The sequence below is a fragment of the Pseudocercospora fijiensis genome, assembly GCF_000340215.1.
Source record: "Pseudocercospora fijiensis CIRAD86 unplaced genomic scaffold MYCFIscaffold_6, whole genome shotgun sequence".
Lineage (NCBI taxonomy): Eukaryota > Fungi > Ascomycota > Dothideomycetes > Mycosphaerellales > Mycosphaerellaceae > Pseudocercospora > Pseudocercospora fijiensis.
In genome coordinates this window covers 1979092-1999499 of record NW_006921537.1, presented here as the reverse complement: position 1 = coordinate 1999499, position 20408 = coordinate 1979092, and the positions used below count along the sequence as shown (strand labels likewise).

General features: G+C 48.4%; 6 protein-coding genes across 6 annotated transcripts; 1 reads left to right on the top strand and 5 right to left on the bottom strand.

Moving 5' to 3' along the window:
• Positions 1-74: 74 nt before the first annotated feature.
• MYCFIDRAFT_27132 (uncharacterized protein) lies at positions 75-1894 on the bottom strand (the record flags this gene model as incomplete). Its single annotated transcript, XM_007929717.1, has 3 exons — positions 75-1255; positions 1308-1610; positions 1672-1894. 3 exons carry the CDS (start codon positions 1892-1894, stop codon positions 75-77), a joined length of 1707 nt encoding a protein of 568 aa, XP_007927908.1.
• A 4647-nt stretch (positions 1895-6541) lies between these two features.
• Positions 6542-8710, bottom strand: MYCFIDRAFT_197895 (uncharacterized protein; the record flags this gene model as incomplete). The annotated part of the gene is made up of 4 exons (XM_007930177.1): positions 6542-6561; positions 6874-7262; positions 7356-8345; positions 8637-8710. The coding sequence occupies 4 exons, from the start codon at positions 8708-8710 to the stop codon at positions 6542-6544; spliced, it is 1473 nt and encodes a 490-aa protein (XP_007928368.1).
• Positions 8711-9308: 598 nt separating this feature from the next.
• On the bottom strand, positions 9309-10167 carry PDK1 (3-phosphoinositide-dependent protein kinase; the record flags this gene model as incomplete). Its single annotated transcript, XM_007930176.1, has 2 exons — positions 9309-9526; positions 9591-10167. The coding sequence occupies 2 exons, from the start codon at positions 10165-10167 to the stop codon at positions 9309-9311; spliced, it is 795 nt and encodes a 264-aa protein (XP_007928367.1).
• Positions 10168-10692: 525 nt separating this feature from the next.
• On the bottom strand, positions 10693-12671 carry MYCFIDRAFT_29007 (uncharacterized protein; the record flags this gene model as incomplete). The annotated part of the gene is made up of 3 exons (XM_007929733.1): positions 10693-10804; positions 10858-12424; positions 12485-12671. The coding sequence occupies 3 exons, from the start codon at positions 12669-12671 to the stop codon at positions 10693-10695; spliced, it is 1866 nt and encodes a 621-aa protein (XP_007927924.1).
• A 503-nt stretch (positions 12672-13174) lies between these two features.
• Positions 13175-14452, bottom strand: MYCFIDRAFT_28954 (uncharacterized protein; the record flags this gene model as incomplete). Its single annotated transcript, XM_007929732.1, has 1 exon — positions 13175-14452. The coding sequence occupies one exon, from the start codon at positions 14450-14452 to the stop codon at positions 13175-13177; it is 1278 nt and encodes a 425-aa protein (XP_007927923.1).
• Positions 14453-15416: 964 nt separating this feature from the next.
• MYCFIDRAFT_77002 (uncharacterized protein) lies at positions 15417-16395 on the top strand (the record flags this gene model as incomplete). Its single annotated transcript, XM_007929893.1, has 2 exons — positions 15417-15849; positions 15911-16395. 2 exons carry the CDS (start codon positions 15417-15419, stop codon positions 16393-16395), a joined length of 918 nt encoding a protein of 305 aa, XP_007928084.1.
• Positions 16396-20408: the final 4013 nt, after the last annotated feature.

Sequence of the window (20408 nt, the reverse complement as noted above, 5' to 3'; positions counted from 1 at the left end):
GCTCGATAGTTCAAGGCTTTGTCATAGCTCGCTCGCTATCTACAACAACGCTAAATATCGCACAGCCTCGGAATTTATGCCTTGACGGTCTCAAAGCCTTGCCAGCCTTGAAGAGCTTTCCTAATCTCAGGGCCATACGCATCAACACCACCCGCATAGCAAGTCATCTCGAACTTCTTGCCTGGCACAGTTCCGCCCATGTACGTTGATCGAGTAGTTGGGAAAAGTGTGGGCGCGGCAAGATCCTGGATGCGTTGCTTCCACGCATCACTAGCCTCCTTGGTTGGGTTGATATACTTGAGATTCTCTCGGTTGATGAGCTTGATAGCATCTCGGATCCAGCGCGTCTGAATCTCGACTGCGGTTGGGCCATTTGAAAGAAGGGTTGGGCCGTGTGGGCCGTAAAGGTGGAAAAGGTTGGGGTAGCCAGAGATGGTGGTTCCGAGGTAGGTGTTGGCGCCGTCTTTCCACTCATCGGACAGGTATGTGCCGTTGATGGACTTCAGACCCATGGAGGTCATGCCACCAGTGACCACATCGAAACCAGTAGCCAATGCGATGATGTCGAACTCGATCTCCTCGCCGTTGGCAACGATGCCCTTCTCGGTGAATCGCTCAATTGGAGTTCCATTCTTCTCGTTGATGTTGACTATCCTGACGTTGTCTCGGTCGAGAACCTCGTAGTAGTTCTGCTCAAGACTTGGTCGTTTGACACCGAATGGGTGTGGTGGCTCCTTTGGGAACAAAACTTTCTTCTTCTCCTCGTTCTTCACCCGTTTTGATTGTTGCTTGTGCCAGTAGTTGTATGATTCACGATTGACCTTCTCGTCAAACAGGTAGTCCTTGTACCCCGCAAGCCAGAGGGCGAAACCCTGCTGCTTCCACAGACCATCTAAGAACTCTTCTCGCTCCTCTGGTGAATCCTGGAAGGCATTACGCTCGCACAGATCGTAGTGAAAGCCGGAGAAGGACTTCTCGCGCATGGCGTGGATGTATGGGTAGTCTGGCTTCAGCCTGTCTTGCTCTTCCTTGGTCAAATCGCGGCGACCCATAGGCAGGGCAAGGTTTGGTGTTCGTTGGTAGACAGTGAGTTGCTCAGCGACGGGACCCATTTCCTGAATCAATTGCACGCCAGAAGCACCGGTGCCAATCACTGCGACCTTCTTGCCCTTGTATTCGACGCCCTCAGTGGGCCAGAAGGAGGAGTGATGAATCTCGCCCTTGAATGTGTCGAGACCTGGTACATCCGGGATATCTGGGATGTAGTCAGTACCAAGCCATTTCAGATATACGACCAGTATACTCACATCGCTTGGCAGAGAACCCAGCTGCAACGATCAAGAACCTTGCCTTTGCAGTACGACCATCTTGACTCTTCACTGTCCATTTGCCCTCATCCTTGTCAAATTCTGCGGAAACAACGACAGTCTCGAAAGCGGAGTCTTTGCTAAGCTCAAGGGTCTTGTCCAAGTGGTCAAAGTATGCTTGTAGCTCGTGCCAAGAGGGATAGTTCGTGCTCCAGTGCCAGTCCTTGTATACCTCTGGAATAGCCAATTCGTAGATTGGGACCGGAGAGTCCACTCTTGCTCCTGGATAGATGTTCCATCGCCCTATCATCAAGTATTGTCAGTGCACCGCTCTCAGACCTCAATTGTAATGCTTCAAACTCACAAGTACCACCAAAGCCGAGACCTGCATCCCACAGTACAGTCTTGAAGCCGCTCTTGCGAGCCTCGTACAAGGAATAGGCGCCTCCGAAACCAGCACCGACGACCAGCACATCAAGGTCCAAGTTGTCTGCGTATGGACCATCATTCCGTCTTCTCCGGCCGTACTGCCGGAGATCGGTCTTGAGAATCTTCTCGGGCAGCTCAGACTGAGATTGGTTGACCATGATGCCGAGAGACTTTGGGGTTAATAGTGAAACAGCTCTCAATGGGAAGAGCACAGCTCTGGAAGATGAAGAAAATCTGTACTGCCTTGTCAGGGGCCTCTGCGGCTTTATGAAGCTCGAGATACAGCCATCGAATGTAGAAGTATTCCCTTCCTCCGTCTAATTCGAGCGCTGCAAGAGGTCTGTCTGATACGCCAAACCTTCCTCACGACGAGCTATCTTCCAAGAATGCGGGGCTCCAGAGCTGGGGTATACATGCAAGTCTAGGGTGTCTAGCATGAGTCTGGGTCACTGTTTCGGTGTAGAGACGTAGTGGCTGGCCTATCCGGGGTTGCGTTAGCCACTTCACCCCTCGCCTGCGCTCGGGGATTTCGGCCATACGTAAAATCGCGATTTGTTAGTAGGCCACACGTAAATCTCGACGCTAGCGTACATTGTATAGTGCATAAGATAGGAAATCGATAGTGCGTGTGATTATAGTTAAGAAGCAGTAGTTTTCGAGCAAATTGCGACCGTATATACCTATTCCTATCGCCTTAGCGCGTACCTCGCATCGACTATATAATCAATCACTATACAGGTTAGCCTATATGTCTAGTATGTAACTGCCGCCTCTTGTGTGTCTTCTAGCTTAATAGGGTCGTTCTTGCTGCTAGCAACTAAGCCCTTATAACGACTAGTTTTCTTCGGATCTTCGTAGAAATACCGCTTCCGCTATACAGACTCTTAACGGCGACGAGGATGTACTAGATGAGGCTAAATTATAGTGTATATAGTATCCTTATTAAGTAGCGCCTTATCTTGTTGCAACTAGTCTAGTCGGGTATTAGGCTCTTACGCGAATAAGCCGTTTAATCGCCGCTTTAACTTAACGTTAGTCTAGGTTAGAAGGTCACCTTCTTCGTATTCGCAGGTGCGGCTCGGCAGTGATAGTGTCTATACCTAGCTCTACGTATAGGTAATGTCGCCGCCGTCGGAGGTATAAGTGTATCGCTTGTATTCGCTAATAATATTAGCGTACGGATCACCGGTCTTCTTTACCGAGTCGTTGTTAGTAATAGTGGTAGTAAGAAGCCGAAGGTCGAAGGCACGTTATAGTAGCTTGTCGATAGGCTGCAATATAACGTCTGTAAACTTAGTCTTACTATTGTTATTAAATACAATACGAAAGGCCTCGCTATACTTCAGTCGATATTAGCGTGCTTTGTTATATAGGGACTTAGCCTTACGGAGCATCTTCTAGTAGCAATTGTTAGCTATTTCCTTGTCTTGCTAAGTGAGTTGTAAGCGTAGTTTAGAAGCCTTAATCGTACTAGCTCGAATAAGCCTATTTAGTTACTCCTTCTAGCGCTTCCTTGCGCGTTCAACGAGGCTTGTAGACTTGTATTTGCGCTTGTATTCTTTACCTTTATAGATAGCCGTATCGACTGATATGTTATAGATAGCTTCTACTTACTTTGTAGGTAATAAGAAGAATAGATTAAATAAGGATAATGTAGTATCGATACTAAGTAGTGCGGTCTTTAGATAGCGACGTCGGAAGTCCTTACGAGCTTGTATAGCACTACGAGATGCCTAGATCGTACGAGGGCTAGTAGTAGTAACTAGCAACTATTATAGCAATTCGGGTATTAGCGTCCGGATCGGCTAAGGTAGTAAAGATAGCATGCCCTAAGCAATTATATTCTCGAGATCCCTTAAATAGTGACGACTATTAGCGCGGTGCTACCTATCTAGATCGACAATATTGGGATTAGGCGAACGTTTACGCTTAACCGATGCGAGGTGTTCCTACTAAGCGGTATCTGCTATTATAAGCGATTCTTCGTATCGGGCTTCCTCCTACGCTAATTCGCCCTCGATTACCTACCAGTTCCAATTATAGTCTGTAGCGCTATACTGATCTCGAATGTAACGATAAGGAACCTCTCTATTAATTAGGAACAAGCCTATCTTACGGAATGCGGCCCTTATATTATAGTTAGTAAATGTCTTTACCTAAATAGCTGAAAGGGCTTCTATAAACTCAGGAATACCAAATTCACTAATACTACGGTGTATAGCCTCTAAGACCGCTTGTCTATGCTTCAACTTATATACTTAGAATAGTATAACGTCGAGAGGCTGTATAAAGTGCGAAGTATGTAGTTGTAGGCCCTATAATTGAATTTTATAGCGCTTCGCGAAGGCCGCGAATTCCTTGAAGCAGTAGGAGCTATAATTGTCGTATAGTAGCACCCTCCATTCGTTTAGGTCCTTAGGTCTTGTCTTACGCTCAAACTAATAGATATAGTATATAGCAGTGTCGTCCGTTATATAACTAGACTCGTTAATAGTAATCAAGAAGTTGTCCTTGCCTAACAACGAGGGTGTAGTTAGCAAGTAACGTTGTTATTGCCTTAGGCAATAGACTCGGTCTCGGTAATAGACTTACCTTCTTTTAGTATCTAACGCTCTTAAACTATTATACCTTTAACAATCAATTGATATTCAATCACCTCGCCGTACGCGTTAACGGTCTCGACTACGGTTATATGCGTACGATTAGTATCGCATTTAGTCTAGGCGCGCCGCTTCGTGTCTATTGTAACTACGTATTCGTTGCTACTAATACCAATCCGAAAGCCGGTTTCGTCGAAATTCTATATGTTCCGCGGCTTTATACCTAGTCGCTCTACTATCGCCTTAAACCGATTAAACTACGCCCTTATCGTTGAAGGGTTATAGGCTTCCTTGCGCTGCTTCTTAATAGGTTTAGACTTTACCTTGCTAAGGTTATGCCGAGCTAGGAATCGTTTAGCCTAGTTACTACCGAATAGTAGTATAACCTTATTAGGCGACATTCTCTTTAGTATGTCTATAGCAACAACGCTAATTAGCGCTACCGGCAAGAATATCCCTATTTCGTCCCTCTCTCGACAATAATCCGCTAGCGCTAGCTCTTGAGCCTCTATTAACTTAGTATTAGTCGGCGGCCGCGATAGGAGCGATAGACGGCCTCTTAATCGCTAGTATATTCGCGAATATAGGTCGGTTGCCCTCTTAATCCTATATACCTCTCGTATACTAAGATTGACTAATTTAGCCTGCAGTTTATAGTACCTCGAAACGACGCGTTCTACTACCCTTTCCGCCCTCTCCGTCTCGGTTAACCGCTTAGTACGCACCCTCTTCGCCTTTTTGCCTTTTTTACGCCCTATAGCTACGATTGTATACAATCCGTATAGTAGAAGAGAAGGAATAGGAGAATACGCGCTTTAGAATGAGGTGGACGCGCCTGCCAAGGATTACATAAGAAAATGGCGGCAGTAAGGTCTACAGCCACTACATACTCGGACAAGGCCATCTATATGATATTTGGACTCGCGGTTTATAACAGCATCCACCTGGATATCCGAATAGGACTGGAAAGTACGATTATATCGAGATTTACGTATGGCCTACTAACAAATCGCGATTTTACGTATAGCCCATTTCCCCGCGATCAGCGGGCGTGAAGTGACTGACGAAACCCCGGATATCCATTGGTCTGTCGTCTATGCTGAGATCTCTTTCCCTATGCAGCAGGTCAGGACTTCCGGCTGGAGCGCGGCAATAATTTCGATATATTACAGTTCGATCGAGCACAATCTTGCTGGCTTGCTGCATGATTGACAGCAGTCAGTCGTACAGGGAGAGGTAGAGCTTTGCCCGAAGCCAACGAGTGATCAGAAATGGCGCGATGTTCAACAATTGGTGATTGTCGCAGGCGTTGGATGCTTCTTCGTTGCCAGCTCCTCTCCCCGACAGTGGAGTAGAAAGCATAGGATATCTGGTGAAGTTCTCGCGGCCGTCGTCGACGATTATATATGTGGTGGGCGTCGTCCAGAAGCTTGCTCACAGCAAGCGAAGACGTGCCGTCTGGGACACGTGGAAGCCAGTGGGCCCTTCGGATCGGCCATGCACTGCATAAGGGCGCATTCTAGCCAGAATGAGAGGCTAGCGTGGCACATGGCCGTGATGCTGCGTGCTACGAGCATACGAGAAGCGTGTACGGACGATAGTAGAAGCCCGAACGTTTATATTATATCTGACTTCCAGTAAAGGCATATTCTAACCCACCCTTTCGCCCGAGAGTTCTCGTCCCAAGACGATCTCGACTACCTACTCCTTCACGCAAAATCCCAGAAATCTAGTCTTCTCCCACCAAGCGAAACCACCCGTGGAAGAGGGCGTGCTCGGAGATGGAGTATTGTTCTGAGCGTCGGCTGCGCAACCTTTGAGTCAGAAAGAGGGGAGGGGCATATAATGGATCTTTCTTGTCATGGTGGAGCTCGAGAATGGACTGCGAACTGCGAAGTTGGATAAGGAAGGCTGAAAGTATGCTACTATGTCATTGTGGAACAACAGTACGTGTCAGAAAATCTGGAAGGTGGGCAGTATCCGTGGAATCGAATTATTGTCGAAGGAAGGTCTTGTGGTGACGAAAGGTGGGTGAGTCTAAGGTTGATAGGTATAAAAGAGCTTGGGGAAAGGATGTGAGATGCTTTCTCTGTCCGACGTGATGGTGGGAGTTAGATGCCAGCGACGGGAGAGATATTTATATCTGCTGCTTCAGTCAGCGAGAAGAGCAGAGCAAGAGCAAGTCCAGAAGCGACAAAGGGAGATTCATTCAGAGAGCCAGATATCTGGGCGACGGTAAAGCAGTGAGGACATCGTATTTCATACATGTACCGATTCAGTGGCTCATGACGGACTCGAGCATCCACTTTCACACTCCATGATCTCGACCCGAACCTCCTCTTTCTCATTCAATGGCCGATATTCCTTCATTGATCTATGCCACGGCGTCCTGATCCTCGAACTCTTCCGCATAGTTCGACAGATCGACCAAGCCACTAATAAAGCAAGCAGCGTACACAAGACAAATCCTCCCACGAAAGCGATCCCAGTGCTCTGATAGACAAGCCTCTGCTTCCCGTGTTTGGAAGTAGACGCACGAACCCCGTCCCCAATCTGCTGTAACCACAACTCCTCCGCTACAACCTCAGACGTAAGCATATTCTGAGCCGGTAAATTTGTCAAGATTTGCGAGCGACCGTTTTCTAGAAGATTGCCATTCTTATCCAGCGCTTCAATGAGCACGAATTTTGCATATCCGTCATACGAGATTGTGGTCTCAAACCCGGTCCTCGTCTTGCTGGCAATGAGACTCGTGGCTTCAGCATGTCCAGTTGCATCAGTGCGGTAGAGGTTCCAGGTTGCGACTTCAGTCGCTCCATTCCAGCTCACGTAAACGTTCATCATTGTAGAGTCATCTGTGCGCGTGAATGCGTGGGAGAGAACGTCAGGTGGGTCGAGAGGTCGTCCAACGAATGGGAACTTGTAGCTACGGTATGAGCCGAGCCATTCTGGTAGCGTTCTGGCCTGCATTAATAGCTGTCCATCTGGAGCGTGCTCGCTGTGGAGAGACGATTCGGACTAGCCCATGAAGACGTTATTGTTTGGTAGGAGTTGATATGAGCCTCGTCGATTCGTGTAGCCTTGATCGGGATGATCGTAGTGAGAGATGATATCGGCTGTCATCTTGACAGTGTTCAGAGATATATGCAAGCCTCGAGAATAAGCGCTCGTAGGTCGCTTTGGATCCTCTCCCTTCGCATTGTCCATGAGGGTGATACCAGTATGTGTCTCGTTTTGAGAGCGGCAACGAACATCGTGCTGTCGAGAGAAGTTCACATTACTCGCATCGAAGTCATTCTTACGTCCACCAAGGCGCCAGACGATCGATCCAGTCTCTTTCGAAATCTTATAGATCGTGTCGGTGTGTCTGGCAGATAACAAGATATCGCCATCGGGACATTTGTCAACAGCATTGGCGTGAAGAAAATCCCATTCGTGCTTGCAGCGATCGGTTGCTGGCCCGTACTTGAAAGAGGTATCGTCGAAACCGATGTGGTCGTAGCTCGTCCAGTTCCAAACAGGTTCCCAAGTCGCGGTGTCAAGCTCAAGAATGCCGTGAAAGTTGGCCTCGCATTTGCCATTCTCTAAACCAGTCACTCTGGAAAGCTCCTCGGAAGCATTCACCACTCCTCTCGTGATAACCAGAGCATGTTTCCCGTCATCGATAAAGTTGAGATCGTGCATGTTGAGACCGTCGATGGGTACATCCTCAACGATACGGAAAGCATCATCTAATAGTACAGCTTCACGAACCTCCGGCCTGATCATGGATAGTACCTTAGTATCGCGAAAACTGCTAACTTTGAAGTCCATAGCACTCATGTGTCCGAACAGCTCCGCTCCGCTCCAGATAAGCTCTCCTTCATCATCGTATATATGCGGTCCTATCCAGCCTTTGCCAGGACTTTTCTGATCGATGTGCTCATAAGGTGACATAAACCAGTAGCCAGGAGCCAACTTCTCTCGGTCGTATATTGAGATATTCCATTTAGGTGCCTGTAGATCAGGTCTCTGAGGGCCATTGTTAGTCGCTGCAATTTTCCAGGTCCCTGGACCACTCTCACGGTGATGTAGTTGTTGAGTTTATCGGCTTTCGCTGGCCATTACGAGCTGGAGTAGTAAAGGAATACGAAAGCAGTGAAAGAGAAGTGACAGCGGTCAAGGATCAGTGACCAACAACGACGACATCCGCAGAGAGCTTCGCGGTGGGAGTTGGTATGGGAGTTCCGGTGCAGAGATCTGCCGTCTCTGCATCAGTCAGGAGCGCGGAATTCTGTCTCTGGTGCCGAGCATGGCCGACCTCTGGATTTGCTCTGCGACAAGGAGACATCCCATTTGTTGGCGCTCGTTCATGTACAGCGAGACCTCGAGCATGGTTGAATTCAACGTTAGCGAGCAGAACTTGCAGAAGTGTGGACAGGAGAAAGGTTGTTCAACGCGACAGTGCTTGAACACATGATTTCGGGGAAAATCGGCCCGAGCGTATTCGTGATGGGTTTCAGACGCGTTATCGCAGAACTATTATATGCAAGCGCAGCCTTGACAAGATCCAATTCGCGGACCTTCTCGACGTCTCTGGTCATCTGTGAAGACTCGCAGTGCCAGAATTCCCACTGTTGGCTCATCTAACCTTCTTCTCCAAGCTCAAGGTAGGAACATTCAACCTCTGTCGAGGCCCTCCGAAGAGTAGTCCGGCTCAGTCAAGCAGTCAGACGCAGTAATGCAACTTGCTCTCATTGTATACACCTCCCATCTTGTCGCCTGACAATATCCTCCATCCTCGACTGATTCTTCGCCGAGCTTGGCACAGACTGTAACGTAGCCACTATCCATGCGCAGGCTCAACCCTTTTTAGATCACTTAGACTCCTCCGCACGGACGTCTGCCAGAAACCTGTCGACCACATCTCCGGGTCGCATTGATCCATAGATGTGGATTTTGTAATCATGTCCAGGCCTGCGATCAATGACGCTCATCTTGGGAGGCGCCCTGGCTGGTCTGCGACTTGTGGGGCAAGATGTAGGAAACACTCGATGTTACGGAGTCCCTCCAAGTCATGTTTCGCATCTGAGAGTGATACATTGTCGCTTGCTAGGTGCGGAACTCCCTTCATCAGTGGTTCGCCAAAAGGCAAGCATGAGTCGAAGTCAACAATGACTGGCCGGCCATCCTGATCGATGCAGACATTGTCTGGTGTACTATCAGCGAAAAGTGCTCTGCGCAACGGAGACGACTTTGAACTTTGCTACTGTACCGGGGTTGAGATCGTTATGCGCCAAGCCGAGGGAATGAAGATGTCTAATCCCATCCTCGATGTTGTCGCGCAAAAGCTGCCGTTCAGTATCGGGCAAGTCCCCATCTTTGAGCTCGGTCAGAGTACGAGGATACCGCTTCAGGGTTAGATGAGTGATGCGTTTGTTTCTGACCACACACCCGAAATACGTGACGATGCTGGGGTGCGGATGCTTCATCAGCCGCTCAAGCACGGCAGCTTCATGCAAAAAGCAATCTGCCACAAACGTATTGCCCGGAAGTCGGTCATCGTACGTGAACTGAGGTGCCTTGAGATAATGCTTCGAGGCATCGAAAGCTGGAGCAACGGTAAAGTCATTAGGCATCAATGGGAATATGTTCTCGGTGGGGACTGGGTCCAAGTATTGGAGCACGTCCGCATCATCCATCTCACCAGCTCGCTCTGAAGATCTGCCCGCGTACGCATTGCCGTCAACGAATGCAGTAATGTGCGTGCCTCGAAATTCGGGATTGCCTTCATCTTCTGACCAGATCTCACGCAAAGAGAACTGTGAGCCATCGGCAGTCTCATAGTCCATGTTTGAGCATCACCGAGATTATTATTCAGCGAGTGCGTTGTCGAGGGTAACAAGAAGGGGAAGCAAAGCAACGGGAAGTGTTGTCAGCACGCGAGCATCCCTGCGCAAAGCCAAGAAGAGAACGCGCTAGCAGACTCTAAACTTGGGCCGAAACAAACATGTGTCCTTGGAGAGGAGATCACGAACTTATGAGTTGTTCCTCTCAAGCAACATTGGAAACAAGTGAAATTCTCGACCGAGAAACAGAGCTTACTACGTCACTTCGACTTCAGCTGCTGCGAAGGAAAGACATGAAAAGGACTTCCACCGTTTCTCCAGCGCTCGACTTTCGGTGTAGTGTGTGGCTGCTACAATCGTCCAAAGCTGTGAAACGTGAAAACATGGGTGCCATGTTATCCGGCTGTGCATCAGTTCGTATTATGCATCTAGAAAGCCCTCATCATCGTGCAGGCGCTCTATGCATCAAGCTAGCGTGGTCTCTGAGAACTATTTGACTTCGACAATTACTCACCACACCCTGCTGTCTCATACAAACAAGGTGTCCGAAGCACTGTTGTATAGCTTGATGATATCGGCCAGCCTCTTTGATTCGCGCACGAAGTCGATGTTGTTGGCGTACTGGACTTGGTAGCGAACTCTGCAACAATGATCAGCACATGTCTCCACATTCGCGAGAAAGATTGAATATACCGCTGTTGGTCCTGGTAGTTGTCCATCTTACACCTGCACTTGAACACAAAGCTCTTGCAGTTCGCGTCAGCGAATGCATCAGTCACTCTCTTTTCATCGCCCTCCTCCTTCGCTACCATGAGCTCGTTGGCAGGCATTCCCAGCATAGCTTGTCCGACGTCGTCGAAACAGCTGAGCCAGAGTTGTCCGGTATGATCGCTGACGTTGACGCTCATGATGTAGCGGTACTTGGGCGCATCCCAGTTTTTCTCGCATTTCTCGCATCGCCAGCTGCCATTATCGACCTCGGTCACTTTCTTGTTGCAAGGTTGGGGATCAGTGGTCTGGCATGCAGCATATGCAAAGTTGTCTTGCTTGATGTAGACGATAGTCGCTTTGAGCGTGAACCAGTCCGTAGCATCAGTCATACCCAGGTTCTCGTCACGAACCTGTTGGATGGTCTTGGTGTCGTCCTTGCGACCTCCAGACGTGGCACCAACAGTGGCCATGGTGTTGGCATGCGATGCGAATTGTGTTGTGCTGCCGTTGGCTTGGTACCAGCCTTTCAGCTTGTAAGCCTCGTCGATATCTGGATCGATGTTCATGCTTCCGCTGGACAGCAAGGACAATGATCGACCACCAAAATCGCTGACCTTGACTCCCTTGAACGCTACAACAGCTTCGGGAGAAGCATCAAAGGACTCAGCAACCTTGCCCCAGATAGTCAGGCGGACATTGTACCCAGTGTCGTCCACCAAAGTAAGCTCTCGCTTGCTGTAGGGCTTCGATGTAGTTTTCGACACGATCTCATTGACCTCACCGACATCTGCAAGCACACCAATGACGTCGGTCACAGTGTCTTTCTCGACATTTTGGAGCGATTCGAGATTCGTGAAGCTGTACTTGACCTGCGGCACGCCTTCATCATCGGCTTTCTCTACCTGCGTGTCCCGCTCGAAAGTCAATTCGTAGTCGTTCGGCAGGTTCGAGAATTGCTTCTTAGCCAGCTGGACTTTGCATGGGCTCGAGATGTAGTATACAGAACCCTCTTGCAGCACGTCGTACCACTGGTCGCATTGCTCGTTGAACATGGTTGCTCGAATCTCGCTAGTCTCGTCCAAGAAGTTAGCGCTAAACAGCTTACCTTCTCCGTTCTTGTTGTGCCATGTCTTGATATCGCCTTTTGATGTGCATCTTGCCTTGATTGTCCACTTGTGCTGATATGGCGAGACAGCTTCGATGGGCGTGATATTGCCATGTGCGCCGCCATGAGAAGCACCATTTGTCCGCGAAGGCAGTGACCGCTGCTGCTGCTGCTGTTGTAGTTGCGCCTGCTGTGGCTTCTGACCATAGAAGTTGTTTCCCGCGATGTTCCCTGGCTGTGGCTTCACGTCCTCTTGTGCTTCAGGCTTCGCTGCGTCCAACGCCACCGGTGAACCCAGTTTGTCCTGCTCGCCATACTCGTGCAGTACATCAAGATTCATGATGATCAGAATGTGCTTGTCCTTGACGAAGTTTGCTTGGTACTGTGTGAGTCGGCATACGCTGCCTTTCTTGAGATGGCCGTCGGTGATTAGATGGTTTGATTCTATAGAATGCGTTAGCTGCGGCTCCATTTGAAGACTAGGTTGTTCTCCGCTGCACGTACGCGAGGATAGCATGCCCTGAATGAAGTTGACGGTGTCGTTGAAGACAACCCGCCACCGTTCTGTCCCACCAGCGCCCTGGGCCATGGGCTTGATCTGGACGCACTGCAGGATGGGATTCTCCACGGGGTTGCCCTCGGTAATTTGGCGGAGGGCGCCATGAGTGATGGCATTGAATGCGTCGGTCATATTGTCGTCGCCAGCGATGCAGTGAGTGCGGGAGAGAAAGGGCGACAGCGACGTCCAAAATTGTCGTTATTGATGGCGCGCTGGCCTAAGAAACATCGCGTAAAGTGGGATGAGAGCGCGTCGCGCTCATTACGTAATGTGCTTGGCAAGAAGCACGTGACACGACTTCTGTCCTCGCATCTCCCAGCGATACCGCATTTTGCCCTGGTTCGACTTCTTGAGTCCTCAAAGGCGATCTCAGCTCGAAGCAGTCACGCAGAGGTATTCAATATATGTTAACATTGGCCTTCCAAGACATGTAACCAAGCCAACGACCAGCATCCCACGCCGAGATGGCGATTCACGGTACTTGAGGTCTTCAAGGCAAACCTCTGGAGATGAGACATTACCTGTGGCCAAAAGAAATTGCATTTCACAACAGCGGAACAGCCACTTTCGACATTGAATCCCCCATTCAGTAAATCAGCACCACACGAACCAGCTGTGGCCGCTACCTGCAGCGGCTACATGTAACCCGCGATCCTGCCTCCACTTACTTGCACCTCGATAGTATCAGCGCATTCAAGTATCACCGGCAGGATCGATGTGTTCCACAAATGCTGCGGCAGACGCCCCTCGCTCGCATTCCCAAAATCATCGCGATCACCAACACACCACCACATGCCTCGGGGCTCCATTTGTATGCCATATCTTCCGTCTGGCAGCTTTGCCATGATTTGGCTGAAGTCCACCTGCTTCACTAGAGGCTCGCCAGGCTTCAGAGTTACCAGAGCCTCCAGCTTTGGCCGAGTGTCTTCCATTTTCTTGGGATTAGAAGCACCGCCGCATGGCCCAGGTTTCGAAGCTTCCAGTATTACCTCTCCGTTTTCAACGTTGATGACTCGAAGAGATGAGGCAGGTGCTGGCAGATGTTTATCGACAATGCGTGGCCGCCCATCATCTGTTACCTCCCCTTCTGCATCAAACATCGGTCCTTTCGCTACGAGGAAACGCTGACGCCCGCGTGCCTGCACAGTGATCGGTTCTGAGCCAGTATTTGTCACGCTGATTTCAAGCTGCGCGGGTCCTTCCCTTTCTTCGCCGGGCGCAGAGGGACAAAGTCGCATCCGAGTCTGCAAAACTGGCGGAATTGGCACTGACGAAATGGACCTGAAGAAGGCTCTTCCATGAGCCACGGTGGTGAGTGCCTTCGGCTTCTCGTTGACCTGCTGCTGTATGTCGACCGCTTCTGCCTGGGGAAGATACTCGTATGAAGAAAAGGATGTGTCCTGATATGCTGGATGGACTCGCAAGGAGTACCTCTTTCCGACATCAAAAAGCGAGGCAAGGATGGTTGCAGGCTTGATAATGTACTCATAAACAGACATGCATCGCTTCCAGTTCTCCGTTCGCTCAACGGGTGATGGAAGAGTGACCGAAATGGCCTCATTATCAGGTGTGTGAAGCATCCGACTCACGTCGACCGGCACTTCTCGATCGCTTTCATGCACATGTAATGTGAGCATTCCTTTGGCAAGTGCATATGGTACGTCTAGCACAGATTGGTGGGTGTGGAGTATCAAAGGTCTGGGATCTTTGTCTGATGGAGCTTTGCGGACGAGCCCGAATACTATGCTGAATGGCACAGTTCCAGAGAAATCGAAGACGCGGTATCGAGCGTTGAGCTGAATCTGCACCGCAACGTGGTCGCCATCTTCCTCGACAGATCTGGTCTTTTTCTTCTTTCCTTCGAAAAGAGCGGCCACTTCGTCGATGGCTTCGGACTTGCTAAGATCGGTCATGTTGATGAAATGAGGAAAGCAGGTTGAAGGACATGGCATAGCGAAGAAGGCACTCGACCATTTCTTGGCAGCGTCGGATGAGTCACCTGGTGCCTGCAGCTGATATTGTGCTACACTCATCGCGGCGGAGACGATTCCGGCACCATACGATGTTGGTATTTTGGTATTGTGGGTATTGTTGGTACAACCAGGGGTGCGGCTGAAGTGGTAAGGTAAAAGTTCACACAGCCTCAGCCTGTCGCGTTAGCTGTACGTCACAGATGCATCATTGCCCGGCGACCCGACTACTCGGCCAGACTCCATGTACATTTCCATTGTGCTTGACAACGACAAGCGTGTCTCGACAGCATCGACAGTGGCCTTTGCGAATGTTCGGCAATCACTGAATCGCTAGCATGATCAACTTGCAGTGGAGAAACGATCGCACAAATGGGGCATATGGAATTGCAGCTTCCGAAGATCAGCCTGCATCAATATATTCCAAGGCTATGCACTGGAGGATGCATCGCCCGGGTCGTGCACCCTCTGCTCACGAAACCACTCTACTCCCCGGGACGTTACGCTCAAGCCTGATTGACCATGTATCTCTAGTCGTCGTACCCAGCCTGGTAGAGCCCCATTAAATCCGTCCGCAGCTGACCGAATTAGCCATGTAAATATCATTCGGAATCGATGCGGACATGGCACAGCTACTGCTCCCATCGCATCAGGATGCCCTATCCACACTTTTTGGATGGTGGGTTGTACAACAAGGATTTCGATATCGCTCGGGAGCGAGACGACACCTTCAGCACCGATAAACGCCGGTCGGTCGATACTTGTAGCTGACCATGATGGCGGCAATGTATAAAGTCGATGCTGTTGACATGTCCAAGTACCCCCAAGCAAATGCCCGCATTTCCCATTACTCCTTCGAGATCAACAGCCTTTCCAGCTCCTGAACCGCAAGGTCGTCACAGTCAAGATGTACTTAGCCGCGGGACTCCTCGCAGCATGCTACCTTTCATCAGTTCATGCCAAACCACTCCCTTCCCCATCCAAGGTAGTCGACAAACGGGCGGATCCCCCAGCGCCGTCAGCATATCCGCTCGGCGACGCCTGTGGCAATGAATGGCAATACCTCAATTTCGATCCAGACGATAACACAGACAAAGGGCGCCTACGGAAGCTTCACGATGTAATCTGCATAGGAGAACTCCGAGCTCTCTCGTCCTGGGGAGCAAAGGCGGCCAAAGATGCCAAGACCTCGATCAACGAGGCCTACGACCTATACTTTGCCACCGAGAACCCGGACTCTCGAGACGTCGTGTACGATGTTTTGATGAAGATCGCAGGGCAAAGTAGCTCTGAAGGCAGGATTGGGAAGATTGTGGGAACAATGATCGTCGACAATCTTGGTAAGTGAGGACAAAATCTCTTTGCACTTCTCCGGCATCCGGAGCTAACATCCTCCTCCAGATTTTGGGGCCGAGACCAAAAACCAATGCGATGAAGACGGCAACACATTAGGTTACACAGTAGAGGACACCCTTGACAAACGTGAAAAGATCCACTTCTGCCCAGCAGGCTTCGATCTACCCACCTCCGGCCCCGACATTACATGCGGCAATCTCGAGAAATACCCCAGTGAGGAAATGGACACATTCTCTCGCCTCGCATTGCACGAGACACTTCACTACAGCACGATTGGTCCCGAATCATCCCTTGGGGAGCAGATCATCGACGCCAAGAACCCCGGTGACTTGGAGTACGCCTACTTCCCTGAGCGCACTCATGGTCTGGTAGATGACGATCAAGATGACAGCCCGGATTTGGCTCCTGTGAATGCGGATAGTTATGCTTGGATGGCTTTGACGGCTTGGGTTGGGTATAATTGTTCGCCGGGTGATGAGAAGGATTACTATGATAGTTATTTTCCGGATGAGCCGCCGCACTATATGTAGGAGTGAGTGAATTCCGGGATGAGGCGGTCTCAGAGCGGATGGCAATCTCGAATGGCATCAATGAATAACAGAAATCTCGAATGGTCGAGTCGACACTCGACGGTGCTATCTAGAGGTGCTCTTGATCCTCACTCTTCACATGCTCGGCTTTACGCTTCGTTGATTGCCATTGCTTATGGACCACATCCACGCTCAAGTCGCGAACGTGGTCGCCTAGAATCAACATCATCAGGACCATCTCCTTACAACGGAGGCATTGACAGGTCCCGCGCGTCGCAGTGCCAAAATGCTTGAAGGACTCAAACCCTATCTCCACTCAGACTAGTAACAAAGGGTGTTCGTGCATGTGACATAGAATCACGTGTTCCGCAGCAGACTTTTCTAAACCCGCAAGTAAACTTTCCAACCCCTATACTAATTAAATAACCTCCCGCATAGACTATACAATACCCTTTATTACTAGTCTAATCCGTTTCTATCGGGTTTTAGTACGCGTATATAGATAATCGTAGTAGTAGGCAGATACTATTAGCTATAATACTATTATATATCGGAAATCGCAAAATCCGCTACGGTAAAGCCCTACGTAGTTACGAAAACTATCTACCCCGAAAATCTAAAGAACTTAGGTCTACTACTTACTAGGGAAAATCTATATATACGCGAAAATCGAATATCGCTTGCTATATTAAAGCTAGACGCGTCTACCCTACTACGATCGTAAATCGATAAACTAACTCCGCAACGATCGAAACAATATCCGCGGCGGGTAAATATAATACCGCGAAGAAGCTCCTATAACTCTTATCTATCCCCGATACTATCCCGTCTAGCGCTCGTAGTCCTCCCGCCTAATATTATCGGCTAGGTATCGCAGCTCCGAGTTAGTAAGAGATGCGTTTAGAATACCGTAATACTCGAGCCGGTTTTAACGCCGCGAGTAGGGTAGGCTCTACGCGTTACGGGTTAGAGAAGGGCCGCGACTAGAGGGCAATTTATAAGAGCTAAATCGGGAAAATTAGCTCGGAGAATCTAGAATAGTTTCTAGCTAGGTAAGCTCTAGAAGTCCGCTACGCTATAGAGCATTCCCGTAGAGCTTTCTATAAGGGTCGTATATACCGATCTATAGGAGATTATTCGATTTATAGTTAATCGAATCTATAACTATACTCTTAAATCTATTTATACGATAGTTTATACTATCGACTATACCGATTTAGTCGACCTCTAATTCGATATTATCGAAGCTAGAATAAGGTAGATATTAAATCGATTATATAAACTATCTAAATAGCGGCCTAAGAAAAAGCCGCATCGGATCTAGGTTACTATACTACGGGCCTTAATTTACTAGCGATAGGATGTCCTATTTGTCGTAAAGACTAGTTTAGGTAAGAGCCTAATCTTCTAGGCTTTTACTATACTTACTAGATAGACTGCTATCTAGTTAGTGCCTCTTACTCGGCTTAGGGCGGAGCAAGAAGCGGACTTAAAGAAGATCGTAGGGGAATACGTTAATCCCGTACTAGTTACGAGTAAGGCTAAGCGACGGGATCTAGATTTGTTTACTAAAATCAGGGCGGGCTAGTACGATTATATTATTCTAGGCCCGGAGCAGGCCGTATCCGACGACTTTAAGGATACCCTAAAGGATCCGAATCTTTCCTTACGTATCGGGCTAGTCGTATTCGATAAAATTTATCTCCTCTCGAAACAGGCTAGCTTCCGCGAGGAATTCCTTATAGTCGCGTAGCTTAGGCAGCTTCTCCGCTAGGACTATATATAGTTTAGCTATACTAGAACCCTAGATGCTATAACCTAAGCCTATATATTAAATTATAGCGGGTTTAGACCGGTCGGGTACGAGCTATATTATTCTATAGTACTACGGACTAGTATCGATCGCGTTAACTATACGTATATTTTTAAAGAGTTAGATAAAAATACGAAGTCGGTCTATAGCTAGTTATATTTTGTAATCGAAAAGGCCGTAAGCCCCGCGGGCTCGCCTCTACCCGCTACGAGCTCGAATTTGTCTACTACTACGCTAGCTAATACGGGCGAAGCCTAGTCCGTAGCGGAGCAACGGGCTACGCTAGCGGAGATACTAAAGACTATTATCTTTATCGATAGTCGCCTAGACGTAATCGCGCTTATAAATCGCGTTCGAGCCTAGCTAGTACTTCGGACTAAAGACCTATATCGAGAAAACTAGTATTATTAGGGAAATAGGTCTAATCCTATACTAAACGTTCTTAGAATTGTCTAATTCTATATATCCGCTATACCTATATACGATTAGGACCTACGGTTTCGTAAGTTTAGCGTAGCGGATAGCACTATCTGTATTATAATTGCTACTACCGCCCTTAGCGTAGGCATTAATATCCGTATAGTGCAAATCGTTATCTAGTAGGGTCTTATATTAGAGTATAACTACCTAAATCTTCGCTAGCGTCTCGGGCGTACCGGTCGGAATATAGTTCCGAGTAATCTTCGTAGCGAGGTATTCGTATTCTAGCTAGCGTAGATAAGGAATACAAAAAAACGGCTTAGGGATTAGCCGGTAGAGGGTAGCAAGGTCCGTAGCGGACCTCGCGTCGCCCGTAAGGGTAAGTTCTAGACGTAGCGGGAAGGATTATACTTAATACTTAACGTCGATGTCTCGCTTAATAGTAATCGAGAAGATAAGAATACCGATACTAAGGACGGCAATTCCGCTACGCCTATAGCTTTACGCGCGCCTCGTATACGCGGTGCCTACTAGTTAAATGCTAAAGCGAGCCGCCGCGTAGTAGTCCCGGGGGATCTGCTTAATATATAGAATATACCGTATATTCGTAAAGTATAGGACGACAAGCTTAGCGAGGATAAGTGCTTAGACCCGAAGGTATCCGTATTAAGCGAAGTCTGCTATAATTAGTATAACTATAATATACGGAGTAAACTGCCTATACCGCCGGATAGGTAGAATAGCCTTCCCCGACTAGTACCTAATTCGAGGCCTAGTTTCGTATTTGCGCGGTTAACGGAGTAGTATATTACGGTTCTCGAGGATCGCGTAGCAGGGGAATATAGATTCAGAATGCTATAGAATACACTAATAGATAAGTAGCTTATATATAGCCTTTATCGGATCTACTAGGATTATTCGAGTATAGACTAGGATGCCTTCGATAGCGATATACTTAGAAGTAAGTTAGATTAGCTAGTAGTTAGGAGAAGGACAAAATATCGGATTAGGTATATACTCGACGTATAGGAGTACTACGATAAGACGATTACTTTCGGGAGTAGCGGAGTAGCTAATTCTAGCGGTAGAGATAGTAACGAATCTAGCGGTATCGAAACTATTACTCTTCTCGATCTCCTCGTCTAGTTTATACGGTATATTAAAGAAGATATAGTCTTAAAATAGATAGAGTATAAGGCGGCGTAGGTAGCGAAGGCCGCTACGGCTAAGGTAGTAAGCGCCGCAAAGGAAGCCGAAGATACGTTACTTATAGAGATACTAGACGACTAGCGCTAAGCGTATCTACGGTCTACGTAGGAGAACAATATAAATATAGCGGCGTTAGCTATCGCTAGTTAAGGACGCCGAATTTAGTAGAGGAGAGTACCGGAAACTAGTAGTATAACTAATTTACGGAAAATAGCGCTAATAAAGAGTATACTCGAGGTTAGAGAATAGGCTAGTAGCGGCTCTAATTAATCCTACGGCGGAGATAGTAGCGTACCTACTAGATCTATAGTAATTAATAGGTATCGATTTTTATAAGGGAGTCCTTCGAGTATATAGGATACTACTATATATCTAGTGTCGGGCCTAACGGGGCAGTAGCGACTAGAAGTAGCGAGCTTCGACTCTAGGTATGTATTAGAGTTCCTACTAGATACGGACCTAGCCCTCTCCGCTACGGAAGAGCTATTACCTACGAGGGCCGCTAGATCGAAGCGTAGGCGACCTAATATACCTAAATCTGCTTCTGATATAGGAACACTATCGAAAAAAC